The 24,943-nt window shown below is 41.1% G+C and overlaps 1 protein-coding gene across 4 annotated transcripts in view; it reads right to left on the bottom strand.

Annotated features, from left to right (window-relative positions):
- Positions 1–24,943, bottom strand: part of DCAF5 (DDB1 and CUL4 associated factor 5) — a 91,334-nt gene that overhangs the window by 7,522 nt on the left and 58,869 nt on the right. For all 4 annotated transcript variants that reach the window (XM_040641732.1, XM_040641733.1, XM_040641731.1 and 1 more), the window contains 2 exons: positions 17,975–18,041; positions 170–297 (listed from right to left, as the gene is read on the bottom strand). In XM_040641732.1, the coding sequence (XP_040497666.1) occupies positions 170–297; positions 17,975–18,041 (195 nt within the window). The remainder of the gene's footprint in view (positions 1–169; positions 298–17,974; positions 18,042–24,943) is intronic.

The raw sequence follows: 24,943 nt of genomic DNA, 5'->3' as shown, positions 1-24,943 counted from the left end.
GAGTCACATGCTCTACTGACTAAACCAGCCAGGCACCCCAAAATAACTGAAAATTTTGATAGACCTTTAGTATGTTTAGGTATGAGGTCCTATATATATATAGTTCTAGTTTCTTCCAATCATGAATTGTAATAATTTGTCTAAAGAACAGAAGGGGAAGGTGCCTCACCTTGATAATCTTTTCTACACCAGAAGAGCAGATCATGTACGTGTGAGGGTTAAATCGGACCTGGTTAACAATAGACCGATGCCCTTTCAGCACCATGAAGGCTCCGTTGACCACCCTACCAATGCCACCTGGGAAGACAGAAGGAAACAAAAATCAAATGATGAAATGGATAAAAGTAAATAAGTTCCACTAATGGCAGACAAACAGCTCTGAAGTGGAGCCAAGATTTTTTATTAACTATGCCACCAGCAGAATGCTTAATCTTACAGATAAAGTTGCTATGGAAAGAGGGAAGATGAAATATTCTCTCAGCATATGTGCTCTTACCAAAAGCCTTTATTTAGCCTTTAAGCATTGCCCACGCCCACCCACTGCAATTCCATTGTCAATGAAGCCACAGCCACTTAAAACGTTTCTCAAGTTTTTGATCCCCAAGATAGAACCCAAGTGTTACCTTAGAAAAGGCCAGTCATGAGCAATTTGAGACTGAACTACTTGGGAACAGTTAGGCATCTGAGCGAGGGACATGCAGAACCAGAAGTATACAATTATTTAAATGCACAAAAAAAATCCTCTGATCCATTTGCCCTCAATTTCTATGATGAAAGTTGCAAATAAACAAACGTACAAAAGCCGCAGGGAAAATAATGGAGAAAATCCTTTTGTTACACTGATAGCAGAGACAGCTAGGGATAAAGAAAGATTTGGGCCACTTTCTTGATAGGGAGAGCCCAAGTACTGAGAATCTGAATTAGAATAAGGGGCTTAAAGACACCATGTATGGATTAAAATTAAGAGATCACTAATAAAAAGTTATATTTTAAGGACCATTCTGTAGGCTTTCTTCTTCAGTGACTGAGAAAAGCACCAGTTGCCTGAAACTTATAACACAAATGAAGATGTCATTATTTATAAACTTGGAATAATCTCAAAGGTTCAACTTCACTGGTAAGGGCGTCACACACAAAACACAAGCGCCCATGTTCTGAACAAGGTCGCTTCTGAGCAACCATCAATAGCTCCGTACACACAGGCCAACCCGTGTCCCCAGCCAACTGGCAAAATATGATGCATTCAGACACTAACAAATAAGTGTTCATTCATCTAAGCAGTGAACACCACCTTAGCCCCCACCGGGAGCATGGTGCCACTAGGGCACAAAGTATCAGTAGGCAGTTTCCGCTCCACATGCCTCCACCCTACTCCCAACTCCACCTTGTTTAAACCTTCATTCCAGACATTCCTCATCTCAGTGTCTAGAGGGACAATGACCAGCACGACATCCCTTCTCTAGAAATAATCTGGTTTTGGAGTTGTCTTCTGCTTTTGGTCTCCTGACATGACTCCCCTTTTGACTCGTGGAAGATATCCCTCCTGATTGCCACGAACATACACATCTCTTTATGACAGCAACAGCTTTCAGATCTGCCAAACTAACTAGCACTAGGTGCTTACTATACTTGGTCAATGATGAAAATGTTCTTTGCCTAATTTTCCCACCATACTTGATGTTATTTTTTAAAAAGATATTTACGTATTTATTTATTTGGTGGAGGGGGGGAGAAACAAAGGGAGATGGACAAGCAGACTCTACACTGAGCACAGAACCTGATGGGGGGCTTGATCTCACAACCCTGAGATCATGACCTGAGCCGAAATCAAGAGTGGGAAGCTTAACCGACTAAGCCACCCAGGGGCCCCTGACATTAATATATGAATTATTCAGGATGGATACCACACTTAAAGGTATCCAATTCTCAACACAACATCATCAAGTTTGCTAATAAACCATAAAGGAGAATGACTAGGGCATAGAATTGGTATGTTTTCATGGATTAGGAAAGGCTAGGGGCCCCTGGGTGGTTAGTAGGCTAAGCTTCCGACTCTTGATTTCGGCTCAGGTCATGGTCTCAGAGTCGTGAGATTGAGCCCTGTGTTGGTCTATGTGCTGGTCATGGAGCGTGCTTAAGAGTCTCCCTCTCCGGGGCGCCTGGGTGGCACAGCGGTTAAGCGTCTGCCTTCGGCTCAGGGCGTGATCCCAGCGATCTGGGATCGAGCCCCACATCAGGCTCTTCTGCTATGAGCCTGCTTCTTCCTCTCCCACTCCCCCTGCTTGTGTTCCCTCTCTTGCTGGCTGTCTCTATCTCTGTCGAATAAATAAATAAAATCTTTAAAAAAAAAAAAAAAAAGAGTCTCCCTCTCCCTCTGCCTCTGCCCCTCCTCCTAACCCACCTGTGCTCTCTCTCACTAAAAATGAAAAAAAATTAAAAAATAAATAAATAAAAATAAAAGGAAAGGTTAAGCACCAGAGTAGGCTGCCGTGATGGGAAACCCTAGGTAGCCTGAGTGCACTGGGTTCCTAGAGGGAGGAGGGGAAGGTAACTTGACCCTAGTCAAAATAAAAATAAATGAGAAAATTAAGGAAAAGAGATCCATGGGGATCTAAAACAGTTGTCTCCACACAGGGATCTTACTACCCTCCAAGGAGTTCCCTTGGGTATATTTTTTTTCTATATAAGGTTGATTCAAAAAGTAGCATTCCCACTCATGGGTCCCTTCTGAACTCCAACTCCTACCCATAGCTGCACTGGGGTAGTCACTAGCAAAGAAACTTTGGGTTAAACCTAGTACCAATCTCTTATTTAATCCTGCTGCCTCCAAGAAAGTAATTTAAGTGACTCAGAATTTGAGTGACTTCTTCCTAGTCAAGTAAATGGAAGAATCAAGATTTGAACCAGTCTGTTTGGCTATAATGCCCAATATCCTTTCCACTGTAACAGTGGCCTTTAAGAAATGAAAGGATTTGAATAGGGTGGAGTCTGAAGCTCATAAAATATTTTGAAATCTTTCTCACAGTTATCATATGAGTTGGCTTTCTTCTTAAGCCCTCAACTTAAAAATGGTAAGGGGGAGATTCTATCCAACGGTACCCTGAGCACAAGTTCCATAGTATCACCACAGGACATTTCATCACATTGCCAACACTGCATAGTTCATAAGAGCAGAACTGGCTCTCTTGCGCACCTAGAACTGGGGGTGCAATACCTGAACTAAAGTAGGTGCTCAGTAAGCACTTGTTGAATGGACAGTGTTTCAGGAGAGGGCAATTCTAGAGTAAGTACTACCAAAGGCAGACAGATGGAGGGTCTCATGTCTTAAAGAATCAACTATCATAGAACTGAAGTTTATCAACCAAACTGACCTTTCTGTCAAAGGTTATTTGGAATATAATTACAATAACTCTTGGATCTGAAGAATACTTGAAGGGTCCCAACATCTATAAATTCAGACCACAGGAAAACTTTCTATTCTTCCACGCAATGTGACCTCATCTGGTTTCTCTTCATGGCAGCAACTTTATTTATTTAAAATCTTTTCTTTCCCACCATTTTAATAAACTAGCAATGATTCAAACTATGGAAAGAAGATTCAAACTTGTTCCCTTAAGAGGGATGCCACCATGATTGCTTCACACAAGCATGATCAAAGGCAACGATGAAACCAGATTCCCGAGAGCAAGGGTGGTAAGAAGGCTTCAAGGCTCAGTTTGAAAAGCTTGGTTTCAGAAAGTCTCTGAGGGGTAGCAAAAGAGACATGAAATTTGAGGGACCATCAGAGGACAGGGTGTGGCTGCTGGGTCATGAGCACCTCGAAGTGTTTCTTGACAGTGATTCGGTGTCGAGGGTATTTGTCATCTGGGGAGAACTGAGCGGGATGAGCTGAGCAGGTCTGCTGTTCCACAGGGTCACGCTTCTTCAGCGTATGGACCCAGTCTCCCTGCTCGTTGAGGTTAATACTGGAGAAACACAACCACACCGAAGCGAGAAGTTCCAATTCTGCTCATGGCAGCAACTCTAATACAGGTCTTTCCTCCTCCTTCCCACCCAAACTGATACCTAGGAAATCTGAAAAAGATACCTAGGAAATCCACAGAGCCACAAGACTGATGGTGAAAACAGGTACAGGAAAAATAATGGCTGCCATCTGTTTAAGGCATCCAAGGCTGTGTTCAGAGAATCGGAACAATGAATGGGCTTCAGAGAGGTTTGATAGCCCCTCTCCTGGTTTCCGGGTTTCAAATGATTGAATACAGTGGCTACTGTACAGTTTAGATACATGATTATTAGAGAATACATTTTTATCAGTCCTGGAGATTTGTATAAACCAGATTTCTTCAATCTGAAATGGCTAAAGTCAAGGTGCTAGTATCAGTAAGAACTCAGGATCCCCCCTCTCCGTTACTTAGCCAGACTGTGCCCATCAACAGCAGGATCAAGTTGGGAGGAGTCAGTCAGGGAATATTTTCTCCTAGGAACTACATAAGCTACAAAATCTCCCTTCAGGATCATTTCTAAGACTGTGGTGAGGGGCTTGACGAGGATCAACCTCAGCCCATGGTTACCGAGCTGAGTCAAGACCTAATCACTAATAATGGATACCAATGACTAAAATAGCACATGCCCGGGAAAAACCACCTTCTCCGTTCTTGAGCTGCCACTTATTTATCCACTTCTGCACAAACCAATGCTCATTTCTCTGAGCCTTCTGCTCCGGCTGGCCCACCACATGCTGGCATCACTTTGCTGGGGTTTTTGTTGTTGTTGTTTTGGTTTGGTTTTCTTTATAAGTCAAGGCCAACGCTCCTGCATCTCCATCTTTCCTTTGGTTCAGATGGATGCTAGGGAGGTGAAGGTGGCTATAAATCCCCTTACCTATTTTCTGCAAGACCTTAGAAAAGGAGTGCGCCGTGTCAAAAGATTTCAGTATCAGTGACTGATTCGCTACCGTAGGGGGATCCCAGGAAACACAAGGGACTCAGAGAAAACACCGTACCCAGAACCCCAATGAATACCATTCTAAAATGCCAAGGCCAAGTGTCTCTCCAGAGAAGACAAGGTGCTAAATGTATAGTCCTCATTTCCCTTCCCTTTCTTACCTATGCTCCCCATTCTACAACATTCAGCCAGAGATTTGTCCCTCAGGACTTTTAAGGGCAGGACACCACTTCCATTTCTTGACAACTGCAGTTACTTCTGTTCCTTGTCAATTTTATTTGCTTCAACAAAATCCTCCAAGAATGATTATGCTTTCAGCTCAAAAAATAAAAGCAGCCTGCTCAAGATTTCTTGATGCTTTAGTCTAAGAGCAACTTATCAATCATGTTGGGAAGAGGTCCTACAATACAGGGCACTTAAGTATTTTGTAATGCTGGATAAAACACCAGTATTAAGTTTTCTATCAGAGTTTTTGGATTTTTTTTCCTCCTTCCATTAATTAATGGGTAGGACAAACACATTTGTGAGAATGGGATGGGGAAATGGTGGGTAACACTGAGATCAGGGAGGGTGAAGTGTGAAAGTGGTAGTGAGGGACCAGATGACTGGAAGGGGCTGATGGAAGATAAGAAATTAAGATGGCAGGAGATAAATTTGCATTTCCAAACAACAGAGTACTGGCCCTTATGAAGAGGGTAAATATCCTTCATCTTCCAAGATTTATGCTGATGTATCCACGATAGTAATAACAAAGTTGGGCATATAAGAAGGACTTAACAGGGGCGCCTGGGTGGCACACCGGTTAAGCGTCTGCCTTCGGCTCAGGGCGTGATCCTGGCATTATGGGATCGAGCCCCACATCAGGCTCCTCTGCTATGAGCCTGCTTCTTCCTCTCCCACTCCCCCTGCTTGTGTTCCCTCTCTCGCTGGCTGTCTCTGTCTCTGTCGAATAAATAAATAAAATCTTAAAAAAAAAAAAAAGAAGGACTTAACAAACGACTGTTAAATTGAAATTAGTGGAGAACATTGTTTTCTAAAGTTTTAACTTCTTTTTTTAGTAATCTCTACACCTATTGTGGGGCTCGAACTCATGAACCTGGGATCAAGAGTTGCATGTTCTTCTGACTGAGCCAGCCAGGTGCCCCAAGAGATTATTGTTAAGAGTGGTATTTAAAAAAACAAAACAGGGGCACCTGGGTGGCACAGCGGTTAAGCGTCTGCCTTTGGCTCAGGGCCTGATCCCAGGGTCCTGAGATCGAGCCCCGCATTGGGCTCCCTGCTCCGCTGTGAGCCTGCTTCTTCCTCTCCCACTCCCACTGCTTGTGTTCCCTCTCTCGCTGGCTGTCTCTATCTCTGTCGAATAAATAAATAAAATCTTAAAAATAAATAAATAAAATAACAAAACAAAACAAAAAAACAACACCTGGGCACCTGGGTGAGAGCCAGTGTCTGCCTTTGGCTCAGACCATGATCTCAGGTCCTGGGATGGAGCTGCGCGTCGTCAGGCTCCCTGCTCAGTGGGGAGCCTGCTTCTCCCTCTCCTCCCTGCTCGTGCTCTCTCGCTTTCTCTCTCTCACAAATAAATAAATAAAATCTTTAAAAAAAAAAAACCCAAAAACTTCAACACTCAGGTAAAAATGACAGATTATGGTAAAGGAAATGCTTTTAGCATTTCACGGGAGAACCTTATCTGGTAGGCTCTAGGTTGGAATATCAAACAAAATCATGCAGAATGTATTAATAGGGCAGGATGACGAGCAAATGCATAAAGGAGTGGTACCACTTTGTAGGGTGGAGGTGCAGAGAAGTTGAAAAGGTGGCAGTGGTTACTGAAATGATATAGTGGAGATCAAATCTCTGTAATTACACAGCCCTTCCCTAAGCAGTAAGACTTGGGCTTGGTGATACTCACCAAAGAATCCAATGGTTTAATTCAGTCCTCATCCTACTTACTTGACCTATCAGCAAAATCCAACATAGTTGCCTCCCCTTTCTTCACTGCCTTCCTAGGATTTTTCTGTTACCTTATTGGTCACTCCTTCTTGCTTTCCTTTTTGGCTGCTCTCCCTCACTTCTTTTTTTTTTTTTTTTTAAAGATTTTACTTATTTATTTGACAGAGAGACGGACAGTGAGAGAGGGAACACAAGCAGGGGGTGTGGGAGAGGAAGAAGCAGGCTTCCCACTGAGCAGGGAGCCCCCATGTGGGGCTTGATCCCAGGACCCTAAGATCACGATCCCAGCCGAAGGCAGATGCTTGACGACTGAGCCACCCAGGCGCCCCTCTCCCTAACTTCTTAACACTGGGATGCCTCAGAGCTCAGTCTTTGCTTCCCTTCTCTTGACTAGCTATACTCACTTGCTTGGTGATCTCATCCAGTCTTGTGGCTTTAAATACTACCTATATGCAATCAAAACTCAAATTTTTATCTCTAGTCCAGAACTTCTCTTAACTCCAGATTTCATGCCTCTATTATCCAAACTGCTCAACATCTATCTCTACCTGGATGTTTAAGAGACATCTAAAACTCTTACCTGCTTTCCCTTTCCCCCAGTTAAATCTATCAGGAAATCCTGATCAGGATTTACTTTCAAAATACATCTACCCTGAAACCTCTATTACCTTGGTTAAAGCCACCATCACCACTCACCTGTATTATGGGAGACTCCTACTAGTTCTCCTCATTCCTATCTTTGGCAGCCCCATTCCCACCATCTATCCTCAACTCCCCAGCCAGAGTGATGCTGTTAAAATAAGTTAGATCATGTCATGCCTCTGCTCAGAATTCGCTAATGGCTCCCCTGTTTCACTCATACTAACAGCCTACAGGGACACCCCTTGTGCCCCACTTACCCCTACTATTCCCCCCTTCCTTATTCTACTTCAATACATTGATTTCCTTGTAATTTCTCAAACACATGAGGCACATTCTCATTTTAGAACTTTGCACTGGTTCTACCTAAAATGTTCTTCTCCCAGATTTCTGCATAGCTAAGTCCCTCACCACTTTGAGATTTTGCTCAAATGTGATCTTCTCAAAGAGGTCTATGCTGAACATCCTATCTTAAAAAATTGCATTTCCCTGACCCCCCAATACCAATTCCTATCCCCCTTATTCCACTCTATTTTTTCCTTTTCCATAGCACTTCTAACCTTTTAAGTTTATAATTTATTGTGTTTATTGTTTTTTTGTGCTTCTCTTGGTAGAATGTAAGCTCAATGATGGCAGGGGTCTTTTGCTCCTTTGCTATACATACAGGCCTCTAGAACAGTGCCTAGGATGGAGTAGGTTTTCAATAAATGTTTGATAAATGAATGAAAAGATGTGAGTGTATTTGACTGTAGAATATAAGTATACTGGACAAAACTCAATCTCCATTAGCGTGCCCCATCATCCAATGTGTGGATTATCCAAATGTTTCTCCATCTTCCTTCTGTTAAATTTGGATGGTTCTTTTATAGCATTTTTACTATAGTAAGCGCAGAGAAATAAAGGGGCTAAAATCCTACCTATCCTTCATGGTCCTCTGAAATGCTAATTCCATGAAAACTTTACTGATCTCTAAAATCTCTTCAAACCTCCCTTAATTATAATTTCTATGGGCTCTGGAACCCACTTTTAAATTTAGCATGTACAGGGCACCTGGGTGGCGCAGTCGTTAAGCATCTGCCTTCAGCTCAGGGCGTGATCCTGGCGTTCTGGGATCGAGCCCTGCATCAGGCTCCTCTGCTGGGAGCCTGCTTCTTCCTCTCCCACTCCCCGTTTGTGTTCCCTTTCTCACTTGCTATCTCTCTCTCTGTCAAGTAAATAAATAAAATCTTTAAAAAAAAGAAATAAATAAATTTAGCATGTACACACACACATCCCCTTTTCTCATCTTGCTTAGATTGGAAGTTCTTTGAGGGCAGGGAAGTATTTGTTCTTTCAGTCACCCATAGGGTTTTGCATAATGTCTTATGTTAGAATACTCAGTAAGTGAACAAACTGACGTAAACCCCTTCATCATTTTCTCTGGAACAAAGCTTGGAAGAGAAGGCTAAAGCTATTATCTACCAAAATGAGGTTTGGCAGGTACCTGCTGAGGCACTTAATCTACTTCATTCCTGATACCACTGGTAGAATAAAGAGGTTACTGCTCCGAGGGGCAAGGGACTACCTCTTTTCCTTGCTATATCTAGAAGAGCTGTCCAAATAACCTTAGTAATTCCAAAAGGCCTGAGTGAACATTCCCTGGGTCTCTAAGTTTTAAACCATAAGAATTAAATCAGGGTAGTGAGGGGTGCCTGGGTGGCTCAGTTGGTTAAGCATCTGCCTTAGGCTCAGGTCACGATCCCAGGGTCCTGGGATGGAGCCTCACATCAGGCTCTCTGCTCAGCGGGGAGCCTGCTTCTCCCTCTCCCTCTGCCACTCTGCCACTCGCCTTCTCTCTCTCTCTCTCTGTTAAATAAATAAATAAATAAATAAAAATCTTAAAAAAAAAAAAGAAGAAGAAGAATTAAATCAGGGTAGTGACCATACAGAGAGCAGTGGCTGCCTCCTGGAGATCACATAACCACCTAAGAGTTAAAAAAAAAAAAAAAAAAAAAAAAAAAAAGACAGCCAATGCTGTCAGTAAAGCTCAAAGAGCTCCACAGACAGCAACGCTTAATTGCACACACAAGTCAATTACACTAGTTCTTCTTTCATCATCTGTACCTCACATGTGTTTGCAACCAACTACTTGTGACCGATTAAAAACAGTTGTTCTTCCAGTCACAGGGAGGAAAAAAAGCAGATGCCCAGGCCTAACCCACTGAAAGTGAAGGCATGTCTAGAAAAAGGAGGAGAGACAGAGCACACACATATATGCAGGCCTGTGAAAATGCATTTACAGCTGTTTCCAGCCTACTCCAGTGGCCTGCTGGCAGTGGGGGTGGCTGCAGTCACTGGGCAGCGAAACTGCATGTTTTCCCTCTATTCAGGGAAAAATCTGTCACAGAACTTTCCCCGTCTTTAACTACTGATGAATCAAGAGCAGCCTTGATGCAGTAACAACTCAACCAGCCATTCCTGAGGGCACCAGAGGAAGACAATGTTTTGAACTCGAAGGAGTTTTTCAGAGGAAAGTTAAATGGGAGAAAGCTTTCTTCACGAGGAATAGCAATCACTGCAGAGTAGCTACTGGACACCCTCAAGGATATCCCTAAGAAGGCAGATATTACTATGGTTGTATTGTTTATATTGCTAATGTTCTTGTTTTACAGATGAAGAAGTAAGTTTGGCAAGATTAAACAATTTTTCCAAAGCCAAAGCTAGAAGACGAATGGAGCAGGCCTACCAACTCTATTACATTATGTTTCTTTCCATAAATAGTAAGGTCTCAGCATAGAAGCATATCTCAAGGGAAGCAAGTCTTATCTGTAAAAACCCTAAAGCCCTTTCCAACAAGAATTAGGGGAAAGGGAAGGAGAAGATAATATGAAGATTTTCCAGAGACACCCACCTCCACCACATGTTACCAAATTCCTTACTTCCATCCCTAAGTCACTAGGGAGCAAATGCTCTGCAAATTATGGATCTGTGGACACTGATCTTACTATACATAGCAGTAACAATTTGAAAACAGACATTTTAAGAAAGCTCCAGAGACTGTTAAATCATTTCATGATATAAGGCGTTGGGAGCGGAAGGATTTTTACAGAAGAACCTAAAGCTCAGACAATTGCTGTTACATAACCTGCCTAGAATCACTCCATCAGCTAGTCAGTGGCAGCACTGGACTAAAATCCAGGTATCATTTTAAGCCTAATGCTCTTTCCAGTCTGCCACACGGGCTCTATACGTAATTGCTGGTCTGTTTATCTTCAGAACCACCACATTAAAGAAGATTCTCTTCCTACATACTTCAGGGGTGTAAAACATTCTGATGTGCTTTTTCTTTGCCACAGCAGAATTCCCAGCAAAATTTAATTTTTAGAGAGGTTTTTAAAAAATGAGTTATTATTTGACATCAACTAAAAAACTGAGCCTAATCTTGTCAGGTAGCAAGTTTTATGGTGGTTATTAGGTCTCACGTCTCAAAATGATTTCCTCAGCGTACTGTGAAGCCCCACACAAATTACTTAACCGATTTGTTAAGTCCATACTGTTTATATAATAAATATATTTCATCTCTTTGGAGTTTGGAACTGGAGTTCCCCAGTGATTTTCGGTCTTTCGGAACAGGAGAGTGGAGGAGAAAAGGATGTCCTTGCTTTTGGCTCACATTCAGGACTGCTCTCCATCTAGTCCTCTCAGCATTTGGTGCGCACTGTGAAGCACACAGCAGGTATGCACTAAATGCTGATGGCCCGTCGTACCATTAAGGCATGTCAGTGCAAAGCCGCTTCCCCGTATGAGCCTGCCTTAGTATCTTCCGCTCAGCTGGCACACAGGCACGCATTGAGAGCGCGAGCTCGGCCTCGTCCCACATTTTATTTAAATCAAAGAGGCGGTAGATTAGAGTAGGAATTCCCCCCACAGACTTTTCGTCATCTAAGTATTCAAAGCTAGAACCCAAGGGCCGCATCTAGTCCTTATATGTTTGGCTTGCTGAACATCGCTGAGTATTTTTTAAATTATGAATTAATTGCCAACATTTAAATATAGAGAGGTTACATATAAAAATGAGAGGTGCTAAGTTTCCCTGAAGCCAGGTTTAAGGGTAGGGCCAAAACCAGGAGAAGTTAAAAGCCTGTATAAAGAGCAGTTACGCCATTATACTCCTCCTCTGAGCACATTTGAGCAGGAAGCTGCCCATTCCCCACACAGGCAGAGACCGAGCGGCTGCCAGCTGAAGCTGACATACAGAGGTTTTGGACTGGAGACACCAGGTGCAGCCAAGGGTGGGATTAAACAAAAATGTCTCTGCAGATCTGTGAGATTCACAGCTCTATTCCCCTATTGGCTCTTAGTACCATGGCTCAACTGCCAGGCAAATACCCTCCAGATACTAGATCAAAGATTTCCATTCTGGAAAGGTAGCTGATTTCAAGAGTAGAAAGTCAACAGAGAATGTACAAAACTGAAAATTCAAAGGTAGCATTAATCACAGGAAGAGAAAGGAACTGTTTCATTTTTTAAAAATTAAGTTTTGTAATACATTCATTTGATTTAAAAATTATGTACCTGTATTATTTTGATAACAAGAAGTAATTATAAAAATAGTGAAAGTTATTTTAAAAAGAATAAAAGAACAGAAAGAAAAAGGAAAGATATATGAACAAGGGAAAAGAAAAGAATGTGGGTGGGTTGTCAGAAGAGTGGCAGGAAGGCTGAATTCCCCGAACGAGCTAAGGTTTATGAAAAATAATCCAAAAAGGTGCTTAGTTACATGCAGAACAAATGATGATCAAAGGGACAGACTTATTGTGATTGATGATATAATGTCGAAGGGTAATATGACGAAAACAAACCCCTCAATTACTAGTTAGTGAATCGAACAAGATAATCATAAGGTCCTGTTCTTGTCTCCTGTACAAAGAAACCCAAGCACCAAGTAAAGGATGGGGATCCAGGACCAACCACAGCCCATGTGGAAACCATGGGGGCCCCTAGCCAACTCTAAGTATGAGCAGATCATGGGTTCTGTGGCCTCCAAAACAGCTTATGTGATCCTGAGTGTACTTCCTGAAACACCTTGTAGCACACTTAATATCAAGGAGCCAAGATTTTCTCTGGTCTAGCCAGGCTACATCTGTTGAGCTTATTTAGTTAATCCTTAAACAAAGGGAGAACAAATCTGGAGGAAAGAAATCAGTACAGCAAAGAACTAACAACATTTCTTTGAGGAATTGCTAAACTGAACCGTCAGGGAGGAGGGTGCTATCTCTGGAGAGGACCTAGAAGGGGACATGAGGGCTACCTTCAAATGAGCAAAAGGCTATGAAGAGAAAGAGGGGCCATTCTCAGTAGGCTAGCACTCAACTACCGGAAAACAGAATAAGACTTATAGAAGAATTTTCTAATCACTGGAGTTAACCTGGAGCAACAAGCACTTTATCATGGTGGACATCCTGGGACAGGTTTAAGTTATTCCTCAATAAAAGTGTACTTTAATATATGTGTTATAACTCAAGAAAAAAATTATTGTGGGGGTGGGTACATGAACAGAAAATTCTATAGCCAAATACCCATGTAGTATCCATGGGATGAATGCAGGATGTCATGTTTTCCTCTTTATTTAGTTGAGAAAATTGTTTTTTTTGTTGTGATTTATTCTTTGACCATAATTATTTACTAATTTTACTAATTTTCTTTCTTCATTGAGAAATTAAAGAAAACAGCACAAAAAGTGGAGCTTAATAAAGTTTTTTAAGGTGAAAGTTATTAAAAAAAGTGAACACCCTTATAACCGACATCCAAGTCAAAAAATGGAGTTTTTGCCATTGTCATGCCCCATGTGCCTCATTCCAATTATAACCCTTTCCCTCCCCTGAAACCAACTACTATCCTGATCTCTATATTAATCACCTCTCTGCATTTTTAATAATTTTATTCATCCAAGTGTGCATTCCTAAATAGTTTTGACTGATTTTTGTTTTATTTAGTATGTCTTTTACATTTCTTAAACAATGGGCTTCCTCCTGTCCATTTACTAGAGAAAATGGGCCATCTGACCTATCGTTTCTGACAGTCTGGATTTTGTGGGCTGTATGCTCACATTGTAGTACAATATGCTCCTCTGTGCTTCCTGCAAACTGAAGGCTGGCTTCTGAGGTTTTATTCAGAGTTGTTTTATCTGGCAAGCCTATCAGTAGTATTGTGTTCTTTTCATCAGGAGGCAAATAAATGTCTAATTGCCTTTTTTTTTAAGATGTTGGCACCTGTCACTGCTCAGTATTTAGATGTGTTAATTCATTGAGGGCTGCTAAGTGATTGCATTAAAATTCTATAATTTCTTTTTTAAACCTGTATTTTTGGCAGATATTCTCCCTGGATATAGAATTCTAGGTTGGCAGGTTTTAATTCTCTAAGCACCTTAGAGATATCATTCTATTGTATTCTGGCTTCCAAAATTTGGCCATCACTCTTATTGTTGCTCATTTATAGGTAATTTGTGTATTTTCTCAGGCTGCTTTTGGGCTTTTTCTCATTACCTTTTGTCTCTAAGAGTTTGACATATGATGTGCCTAAGTGTATTATATTTACCCTGTTTGTGGTTACTGAGTTTCTTGAATCTGAGAATTAGTCTATTTCATTTGTTTTCAGAAATTCTTTTAGCCATTGTCTTTTCATATATTGCTTCTGCTTCATTTTCTCTCTCTTATCCTCCTGGGACTTCAATTTCATACATGCTAGATCGTCTGTGTTCCACTTGTCTCTTACACTGTTCTGCTCTTTCCCTTCTCTGTTCACATTGTCCTTTGATAGCTTTTATTGACCTGTCTTCTATTCACCAAGCCTGTCCACTCACTGTAGCTTAAACCCACCCAATAAATTCTTAGTTTTAGATATAGTTTTCAGTTTTAGAATGTCTGCGTCATTGTTTTCTAAATAGATTCCAATTCTCCACTGAAATTCTCCATCTTTTTTCTATTTTTTTTTTAAATATTTAAAGTCCTTAGCTGTTAACTTCAATATATAATACTGTGAGTTGGCTTCTATTGATTATTTTTTCACTCTTGCTTACTAGCCACATTTTCAGGCCTCATTATTTGTTATCATATGCTAGACACGGAGTATAAAAGAACCATGGAGACTGCTATGGACTGAACTGTCTCCCCCAAATACATATGCTGAAGCCCTAATTCCCAATGTGACAATATTTGAAGATAGGGCCTTTAAGGAAGTAATTAAGGTTAAATGAAGTTATAATCCAATGAGACTGGTGTCCTCATAAGAAGGGACACCAGTGATGTGTGTGCACAGAGAAAAGGCCATGTGAGCAAACAGTGAGAAGGTGGTCATTTGCAAGCCAAGGAGAGAGGCCCCCAGAGAAATCAAACTTGGCAGCACCTTGCTCTTATACTTCTAAGCTCCGGAACTGTGAGAAGATACATTTTTGTTGTTTAAGTCACCCATTTTGTGGGATTTTGTTATCACAGCCCTAACAGACTAACACAGAGACTAAAGCTGATTTCCTCTATACGGCATTTACCTAGTCTACTCTTAAGAAAATAAAGTAAGGGGCTGATCATCCTCAATCTAATCAGGAGGAACTAGGTCAGTGCTGGGTTGCTTCTTTAGTAGGAATACGTCTACTTCTGGTTTCAGATGTCTCAAAGTCAAGACCTGAAGGGTGCTTGTTGCACGTGCCTTTCTCTAACTGGGATCCGTGTCCTAAGCACCAGGAGATGACAGGGTAGTTCACTCAGCCTTCCTGGTCCAGCCCCATCCTTAAGTGTAAGCCTCTTGGTTTTTTTTTTTTTTAATTAATCTGTACGCCCAATGGGAGGCTCAAACTTACAACCCCAAGATCAAGAGTTGCGTGCTCTATAGACTGAGCCAGTCAGGCATCCTAACTTTTGGGCTTTTAATGGAGAGTCTGGCAAGTCTCTGCTGTCCTCTGCTCTGAATGTTTTGTCCCTTGGAGATTTTAAGCTGAGTTCTTTATCCTCCTTTCCCGGGCAGGTTCAAAATCTGGCAGAAGCTCCATGGGAACAGGCCCCTCCCACAAGGCAGGGGACTTTATCTCCAAAATACTGTGTTTGTGTTAGGGTGGGACCTGCACTCTGTCTCTCCAACCCAGTCCCATAGCTCCCAGGGCAAACGCAGCACTCAGCGAATGTCCTACAGGAAAGATTGGCCATGTGGTTGGGGTACCTCTAGATTCTACTCTGTCATATGAATCCATGTGGCCACTGCAAATTCTGATTTCCTCTGACCCCAGCAGCCTGCCTGTGGCACCCGATCTGCAGCCTCCGTGCAGACGCCCCTAGGAGCGACGACGGTTGGCACCTTCGGGTGGGCTAGAAGGGCTCTTCCTTCTTCCGAACTTCAGTTCTTCTAGCACACTTTGTTCCCACAGCTCTCCGACACCTTTATGGCTTTTGTGATGTGACTGTTGTAGTTACTGCGGTGCGAGCCACCCACTGCATCCTCTGTGAAATCTGAAGTCCTACAAGTTCTTCTTTAATAGAAATTTTACATCCTTCTTCTTTCCTCCTTGAAATAGTATTTCCACATTATCTATCCCTTCCCCCTCAATTTCAGCCTAATATATTTTAGCACCTTGGAGGTGTTTACACCTCACAGCAATGCACCATGTGCTAGGGTTCAAATGGTCAGAAATTTATGGAGTGTTTTTGGTTTTCTGGGTTTTTTTTGTTTTTGTTTTCTAAAGTGGAAGAAGGGTAAAGGGGAAGTGGGAAAGGAGAATGTGTACTCTCTTAGGAATACTGATTTTATGAAAGAATACACATAGAGTTTGAGAATCTAGAACTGGATTCCTTTAAAGCAGCTGTACCTAGACAACCCTTGCAAAGTCTGCGTATCCATTTCCCAGTTTTAATATTGGAATCCTAAATTACCTATCAGGTCCCTGCCGACCCAAAGACTGCATAGTCATCTATACTTAAAAATGAGCCCACTGTGGCCCATACCTTAAATCAGTACAAAAATAAGCTGGGAGAGGAAAAAAATCTGTAATACTATTGCTAATTCTTCCCTATTCTCTCTTTATACAAACATGTATTCCATTTCTATTTTAAAAATCACATTGACTTAATAATTAAAAGCTTTTTAAGGGGCACCTGGGTGGCTCAGCCATTAAGCGTCTGCCTTCGGCTCAGGTCATGATCCCAGGGTCCTGGAATAGAGACCCACATGGGGCTCCCTGCTCGGCAGGAAGCCTGCTTCTCCCTCTCACACTCCCTTTGCTTGTGTTCCCTCTCTTGCTGTCTCTGTCAAATAAATAACATATTTTTAAAAAATTTAAAAAATAAAAGATCAGGTAGGAGATATAATTAATTCTCAGATAATCAATCTATATGATTAAGGGGGTGGGAGACGTAATGGTTAGTGTTAGAATACCACCTTTGTTCAGCTAGACCGCTGCTGTCCCATCTGGTTGTGCTTCACAAGTAAGCTGCTTCACTCATGCCTTCCAAATTCCAGAAGGGAAAAAAGGGCTTTTGCAAGTGGTTTAGTAACCAGATCACAGTAATAGGATAGTTACATCAAAAGTGGGCTTCAACAAGTTTTGAAAGGCAGATGTTTGGTAACAATATTGTTAATTCAGCAACAGGCAAGCCAACAACTTCCCTAGACACTGAGCAGTAGGCAAATTTTATGTAATACACTTGGCATAGTCCTCTATTACTTTCCCAACTGCCATTTTCCAGTTTGATGCCATGTTATCACCTAGAGCAGATGGCTATACTGAGCTGTCCTGAGAATAAACAATAGACATTTTTCTACCAGTAGGAAGCAACCAGTGTTAAGACTCAACTGAGCACGCGAAGACACTATTATCAAGAATGAAGAATGATCCAGGCTGTTTGAAAGCTCAGATGGCCTAGATCCAAATTTATGGAAAGCTGCAGGTGTTTTTTAGAATACATCTAGAGAAAATGCAGAACTATTTCTTCCTAATTTCTTTGATATCTGGGATCAGCCAAACCCCAGGGAGTGAACCTGTCCATCAACACAGAAAGCTTCCCTTTATCAGGGAGTCCAAAGTTAAGGAAAAGACCCTAACAACTCTTTGTAGAGAAATAAACAAGAATCTGCAGATGGATAAAAAGGAAAAGCAAGGTAAAAATATTACAGGTGTGAAATAGGAGAGAAGAAAATGGACATAATGGAGATCTATGAAGTCTTCTTAAAGGTCTTAGGAGAAAGAAGTCTGAGCATCACTATGTCAAGAAGAGTCTGTATGAAGGTTATAGTGAAATCTGGCTTCTAATTTTTATGTTTAAATTTCCCTTGGTCACTTTTCTGATAAACTTACTATATTAAAAGAGAAATATCATCCTGTATTTCTACAGATCAGTCCTTTCAGGGCACAACATGCCAAAGGTCAACAGAGCCAACATTAGCAGTAGTTTATACTAGGGAGGGATATACTCACCTGCTTCTGGATCTGCAGGAATTCTCCACATGTACAGGTTAAAGTCATCAGAGCCTGAAAGGATATACTGTTGGGATAAAAACAAAAAACAACAACTTATTATTTATATCTTGATTGATTGATTGATTGATTGGCAAAATATCTACATCTATCTACCTAGCTATAAAAAGATTTTTTAGAAAATAAATGAGACAAATGGGCATATATTCATAAGGCACCATGCAGCAAACACCCTCTTTAAAGTATTTGCCAATCAAAATGTTCATTGGCTAAAATTCAGCAACAAAAACCAAACAACCTAATTCAAAAATGGGTAAAGGACTTAAACAGACATTTCTCCAAAGAAAATATATAAATGCCTAGTAAGCACATGTAAAGATGTTCAGCATCACTAATCATTAGGGAAATGAAAATCAAAATCACGATGAGATACCAGTTCACAGTCATTGGGATGGCTAACACCAAAAAAACAAAAACATAACAAAGCAAAATACCAGAAGACAAGTGTTGCCAAGGATGTGGTGAAATTGAATCCCTGTGCATTGCTGGTGGGAATATATAATGGTGAAACCACTATGGAACACAGTATGGAGTTTTCTCAAAAAGTTAAACATAGAACTACCATATGACCCAGCAATTCCACTCCTGGGTATATGTCAAAGAACCGAAAGCAGGAACTTGAGCTACCTGTACACCAGTGTTCATAAAAGAATGCTGACAACAGCCAAACGTGGAAACAACCCAAGTGTCCATCAATGGATGAATGGATAAATGTGGTATATACACACAACAGACTATCATTCAGCCTTAAAAAGGAAATTCTGACCCGTGCTACAACATGGATGAATCCTGAATGCATTATGCTAAGTGAAATAAGCCAGATACGAAAAGACAAATATTGTACGGTTCAACTTACATGAGGTGCTTAAGGTATAGTCAAATTCATAGAGACAGAAAGTAGAATGGCAGTTGCTAAGGACCAGGGGGAGGAAGGACTGGGGAGCTGCTGTTTAATGGGTATGGAGTTTCAGTTTAGGAGGATGAAAAAGTTCTGGAAATGGATGGTGGTGATGGCTATACAACAATCTGAATTCAGTTAATGCCACAGAACAGCACACTTAAAAATGATTATAATGGGAAGTTCTGTTATGTGTGTGTATGTATGTGTATATATATTTAAGATTTTTATTATTGAAGCACAGTTGACATACAATGCTGTATTAGTTTCAGGTGTTCAACATAATGATTTTACATTTCTACACATTATTCAACGCTCACCACGATAAGTGTAGTTACCATCTGTCACCATACACCATCACAGTATTATTGACTATATTCCCTGTGCTGTATTTTGTATTTCTGTGACTTATTTATAACTGAAGTTTGTGCTTTTTAATCCCCTTCACCTATTTCACCCATCTCCCCCACCCCCTTCCCTCTGGTAACCACCAGTTTGTTCTCTGTATTTATGAATCCGTATCTGGGTTTTGTTTGTTTGGGTTTTTAGATTACACATATAAATGAAACCATATGATATTTGTCTTTCTCTATCTGACTTATTTCAGTTAACAAAATACCCTCTAAGTCCATCCACATTGTTGCAAATGGCAAGATCTCATTCTTTTTTATGTCTGACTATATCCATATCTATCTATATCTATATCTGTATCTATATCTATATGCAAACCACATCTTCTTAATCCATTCATCTACTGATGCACACTTAGGTTGCTTCCATAGCTTGGCTATTGTAAAATAATGCTGCAAAAAACAAAGGGGTAATGTATCTTTCCAGATTAGTATTTTCCTTTTCTTTGGGCAAATACCCAGTAGTGGAATTACTGGATCATATGGTAGTTCTATTTTTAATTTTTCCAGGAGCCTCCATACAGTCTCCACAGTGATTGCTATGTTATGCATATTTTACCACAATTTTTCAAAAAAAAAACTTCTAACACAGAACAAAAATTAGGAGCTGCCCAGATATGTTTTCTGCAAGTGTAAGCATCCTGAACGTCCCTGCTGTCAACTGACATCTTTGAATGGGAAGTCATCGCCAACCCAGCCACGAGTTAGTGCTAGGGGCATAAGAAATCCCCTTTTATGTGGCAGCTTCAAACTACTTGAGCTCAGACACAACACTGAGCCAGACTGATTCTAATTAAGACTTATAAAAGCATTGTCTAACAGCAACAAGTCAGCAATCCTGACAGCTCACTTATTTGCAAAGATTAACGAAAGTATATTACTTTAAGTTGAAGTCAGCACTACTTCCTGCCTTTTTGGTGTCATCTCCTTATTTCCCTAGAAAAAGAAAGGCCTACAGTTTTCTTGTCTTCTTTTTTTAAGAGAGGTGGAGAGTGGTGGGGCAAAGGGGTAGAGAGAGAGAATCTTAAGCAGGCTGCACGCCCAGCGTGGAGCCTAACGTGGGGCTTGATCTCACAACCCTGAGATCATAACTTGAGCCGAAATCAAGAGTTGGACACTTAACTGACTGAGCCATCCAGGCCACTAGGGCCTACAGTTTTCTAGAGAAAACTTCTTACTTAAAAATGACACTGAACAATTCCAAAAACTAAGTTCAACTTACACACAACCTCATGTCTAATGCAAATACTTTACAATAATTAAAAATCAATTCACCAGTCTTCAAAATACTTGTAGGAACATGAGAGAGAATGGAGGCAAAGAAAGGCATATTTAAAGATAAAGAAAATGCTATCCACAGGGGTTAGGTGATTTAGCCCAGGGCACAGTGGAAAAAGAAATGAGTCCAATTTCCTCATCTGGTTGCTCTCTGTTATTGTCTGAACGTTTGTGCTCCCCACCAAATATACATGTTGAAATCGTAATGCCCAATGTGATGGTATCAGGAGGTGGGGCCTTTGGGAGGTGATTAGGTCATAGGGTAGAGCCTTCACGAACAGAATTAGCACTCTTGATAAGAGACCCAACAGAGGTCCCCAAGTGCCTTCCGCTATGTGAGGACACAGAGAGAAGCTGGCAGTCTGCAACCCGGAAGATGGCCTTCACCAGAACCCAACCATGCTGGTACCCTCATCTTGGACTTCCAGCTTCCAGAACTGTGAGAAAGAAATTACTGTAACTTATAAGACACCCAGTCTGTGCTATTTTGTTATAGTAGCCATAATAGACTAAGACACTCTCTGAAGCTCATTTAATTCTAAGATTCTATGCTTCCTCTGTGAAGGAATGGTGGAAATCAGATCCGAGCTAAAAGTCTCTAGGCTGCTGGGTCATAGTTACTGGACAAGTCACTACATAAATACGCTCAAGACAAGGAAACCCAAAGACTAATCCCACAAGACTTCAATTAAAAAGTTTCCTTAACAACATCAAAAGACAACTTGATTTTAAAAATGGGCAAAGGACCTGAATAGACATTTCTCCAAAGGAAAAAATATGTAATGGTCATACACAAATGGCCAATAAACAGATGAAAAGATGCTCAACTTCACTAATCATTAGGGAAATGCATATCAAAACCACAGTAAGTTACTATCTCAGATTCATTAGGATGGCTCATATAAAAAAAAACCCAGCAAGCAGTTCCTCAAAAAATTAAAAATAAAATTACCACATGATCCAGCAATTACACTTCAAGGTAAATATACAAAAGAATTGAAAGAGGATCAGTAAGACATATTTGTACACCTATGTTCATAGCAGCACTATCACCCTAGCCAAGAGGTGGAAGCAACCCAGTGTCCATCAACAGATGAATGTATTAAAAAAATGTAGCATATACATACAATGGAACATTATTCAGCCTTAAAAAGGAAGGAAATTCTGACTTGTGCTACGACATGGATGAATCTTGAACATGCTAAGTGAAATAAGCCAATCACAAAAAGACAAATACTGTATGATTCCACTCATGAGGTACCTAGAGTAGTCACATTCATAGAGACAGAAAGTAGAATGATAGTTGCCAAGGACTGGGGGAAGGGAGGAATGGAGAGCTGCTGTTTAATGGGTATGGAGTTTCAGTTTGGGAAGATGAAAAACTTCTGGAGATGCATGGTGGAGACGGTTACATTATGATGTGAATATACTTAATACTACTGAAGTATACACTTTTTAAAAAAGTTTCCTTAATACAAGAAGAAGAAAAGAAAAAGTTAATCCTCATTGCCCTGACTTCAGGATTTATCCACCAACTCCCTGCAATTTATGATACCTTCCTCATAGGAAGTTAGGAAGCTGGAATTCAGCAACCCAAGGGCTTTCCTCTCAAACCTGTTCACAGAACCACCTACTAGTTAGGGGAAAAGATTCCTTGTTTACATACTAACCAAGCACGTATGTGCCAGGTACTCTGGGACTTATGAAGACATGTAAGGTATAGCTGGGTTCCCAAGGAGCTTCAGGTAGAAAATACACATGTAGGTACACGACTACCATGCCAGGAAGCAGAAATCGCTCGGTGCCACAATGACAAGTAAGATGCCTGGTAATTCATAAAGAGGAAAAGCAAGACAGATTGGAGCACTGAGCTGACCTTGGGTAAAGACGTAAAAAAGGTGAAAGGAAGGGGAAAAGGGAAAGTAATGGGTGCTGTTTCAGCAGAAACAGGAAGGATGGCATAGCTCAGTCCTGGATACCCTGCTCATATCCCTCAGGCCTTACTGCTTCATATACTCTACCTCGCTGCCGACTGCCGGTATGGAAACCAAAGCCTAGGAGATTGCAGGCTGCTCTGGTAAATGAACACTTCTTGGAAGCAGCACTCAACTAATGCCTGATGGAAGTTGGTGTATCATAGTCCAGCTTTCTTGTTCCCAGGTGGAATAACTCTGAAGTGTGTGCTCAATACTCTCTCCTCTCAGGATCAAGCTCCAACTGCCCACAGCTGTTGCTGGCTCACTAAATCACCCTTCCTTTCCCTAGTCTACTCCCCCACTCCTCTAGTATTTCTTTTTTTTTTCTTCTTTTTTTAAAGATTTTTTATTTATTTATTCGACAGAGACAGAGACAGCCAGCGAGAGAGGGAACACAAGCAGGGGGAGTGGGAGAGGAAGAAGCAGGCTCATAGCGGAGGAGCCTGATGTGGGGCTCGATCCCACAACCCCGGGATCACGCCCTGAGCCGAAGGCAGACGCTTAACCGCTGTGCCACCCAGGCACCCCCTAGTATTTCTTACATTTCCAAATTAACCATGTGCACCTGAAACTTGAACCCAAAATAAGACACATGGGGAGAGAGAACATAAGAGAACTATCCGCTAATTATTTATATATATATAAATATATATATACAAATATATATATATATTATATACTTTACTTATTACTCAACATCTCATTTCATGTTCTATGTTTAAAAGAGGTTATAAAACTTCATACAGAATTCCTGTTACCCTGTCCCCTCCCATACCTTTCTCAAACTAAACAAACAAAAAATAAATATTAAAAGAAAGTGGGGGGAAAAAGTGAGACAGGCTGGGCTTATCAGAGGTTTACTATTTCATAGCGAAGGATCAGTGCTTTCCTATTGCTTAGCTATTCAGCAGGGAAAGTCATGAAAAGGTAAAAGGGGACTCCCAGACAGAATGCTGACTCAGAAGACTGCCTTAGAAGGAAGAAAACTCCCACAGAGTAAAGGCCTCTGGGATTTAATATGACAGCTCCTAAAATATGTAGAAAATGCACACCATGTACAGGCTTCCCCTCAGGGATGACGGCAGTTCCTGACCCTCTCTTCCTCTTGGAACCATCACAAGGGAACGGCTAGGGATGATTTCCAAGGCGGGGGTCTTGACCCACTGCCGTCTAGTCAGACTGTTTAAGTGTTCACACACACTGGAATCACAAAACTGCCCTGGAATTCATTTATGGCATTTCATGGTTGTCTGCTGGGCCCCTTCCAGCATTAAAAGTTGGCTGCCTGGGATACTGCTGACTGTGGGAGACTGAAATAAAAATGAGTTCATCCTTTATTCATTAAACAAATATTTATCCAATGTCTACTATGTATTGGGCACTGTTCCAAGGAAAGAAATACGGAATTGATCAAAGAAAGATGCTGTCCCTGCCCTCATGAAGCTTCTTATATTTTACTGGGTGGGGTGAGAAAAAATTACATGCACATGTAATGTGAGAGGACACTGGATAAAGGAAAAAAAGAATATATATGTGTGTCTGATGGTGCCAAGTGTTATAAAGAAAAATTAAATAGGAGATTAGGACATATATAGGGTGCTGGGGGTTGGCTATTTCTGTCTTACATAGACTGATCACATAAGGCCTCTCTGATAACATGGCATTTTGAGCAGAGCTCAAATGAGGGAACAAGTTGTTTGAATATCTGGGAGAAGAGTCCTCCAGGAGAGGGGGCAGAGTTCTGGGCTAATTTAAAATGTAAGATAGCCAAAAGAGCTCTTTTGTCTTTCTCTTTCTTTCTTTCTTTTCTTTTTTTTTTTTAAGCTTTGCAAAAACAAAGATTATTTCAAGCAGGCTGACTGCAGAGATATATTTAACATTATCAGAGCAGCTGGAAATGTTCCCCTCTTCTAAGGGTGTATTGGAAGGGCCCATGTCCTCCTAAAGTCAGGTTGGAGCCTCCGACTGAGGCCCTGCTAAAAGAGGGTGCTCAAGAGGACAACTGGGGCACTGCTAGTCTTGACTGGCCGCCTCACAGATATTTAAATATTTCCTGTGGGATGCAAGGAAAAAAGAGCAAGAGAACAAAGACCAAATAGTGCCAACACCATCACTACCAATAGAAACCCAAACTGCATAATTATATCCAAATTTAGAAACACAGTAATTATTTGAATTAACCAGAAAACTGAACTTCACCTCAAGTGGTGGAACTGAAAGTACAGGTTTCTCTTTCTTTTCCTTTTTACGTTGATATCTAATTTCAAATAGTCTCTGCATATTTTTACCCAGGGAATCTGGTGTTGAATCTGAAGCTGACCTGGAGTAAAGGCTTCTGGCCTAGATA

The sequence above is a fragment of the Ursus maritimus genome, unplaced genomic scaffold (assembly GCF_017311325.1).
Source record: "Ursus maritimus isolate PB19 unplaced genomic scaffold, ASM1731132v1 scaffold_25, whole genome shotgun sequence".
Lineage (NCBI taxonomy): Eukaryota > Metazoa > Chordata > Mammalia > Carnivora > Ursidae > Ursus > Ursus maritimus.
The sequence above is the reverse complement of the archived record's forward strand: the minus strand, read 5'-3'. Positions and strand labels throughout refer to the sequence as shown.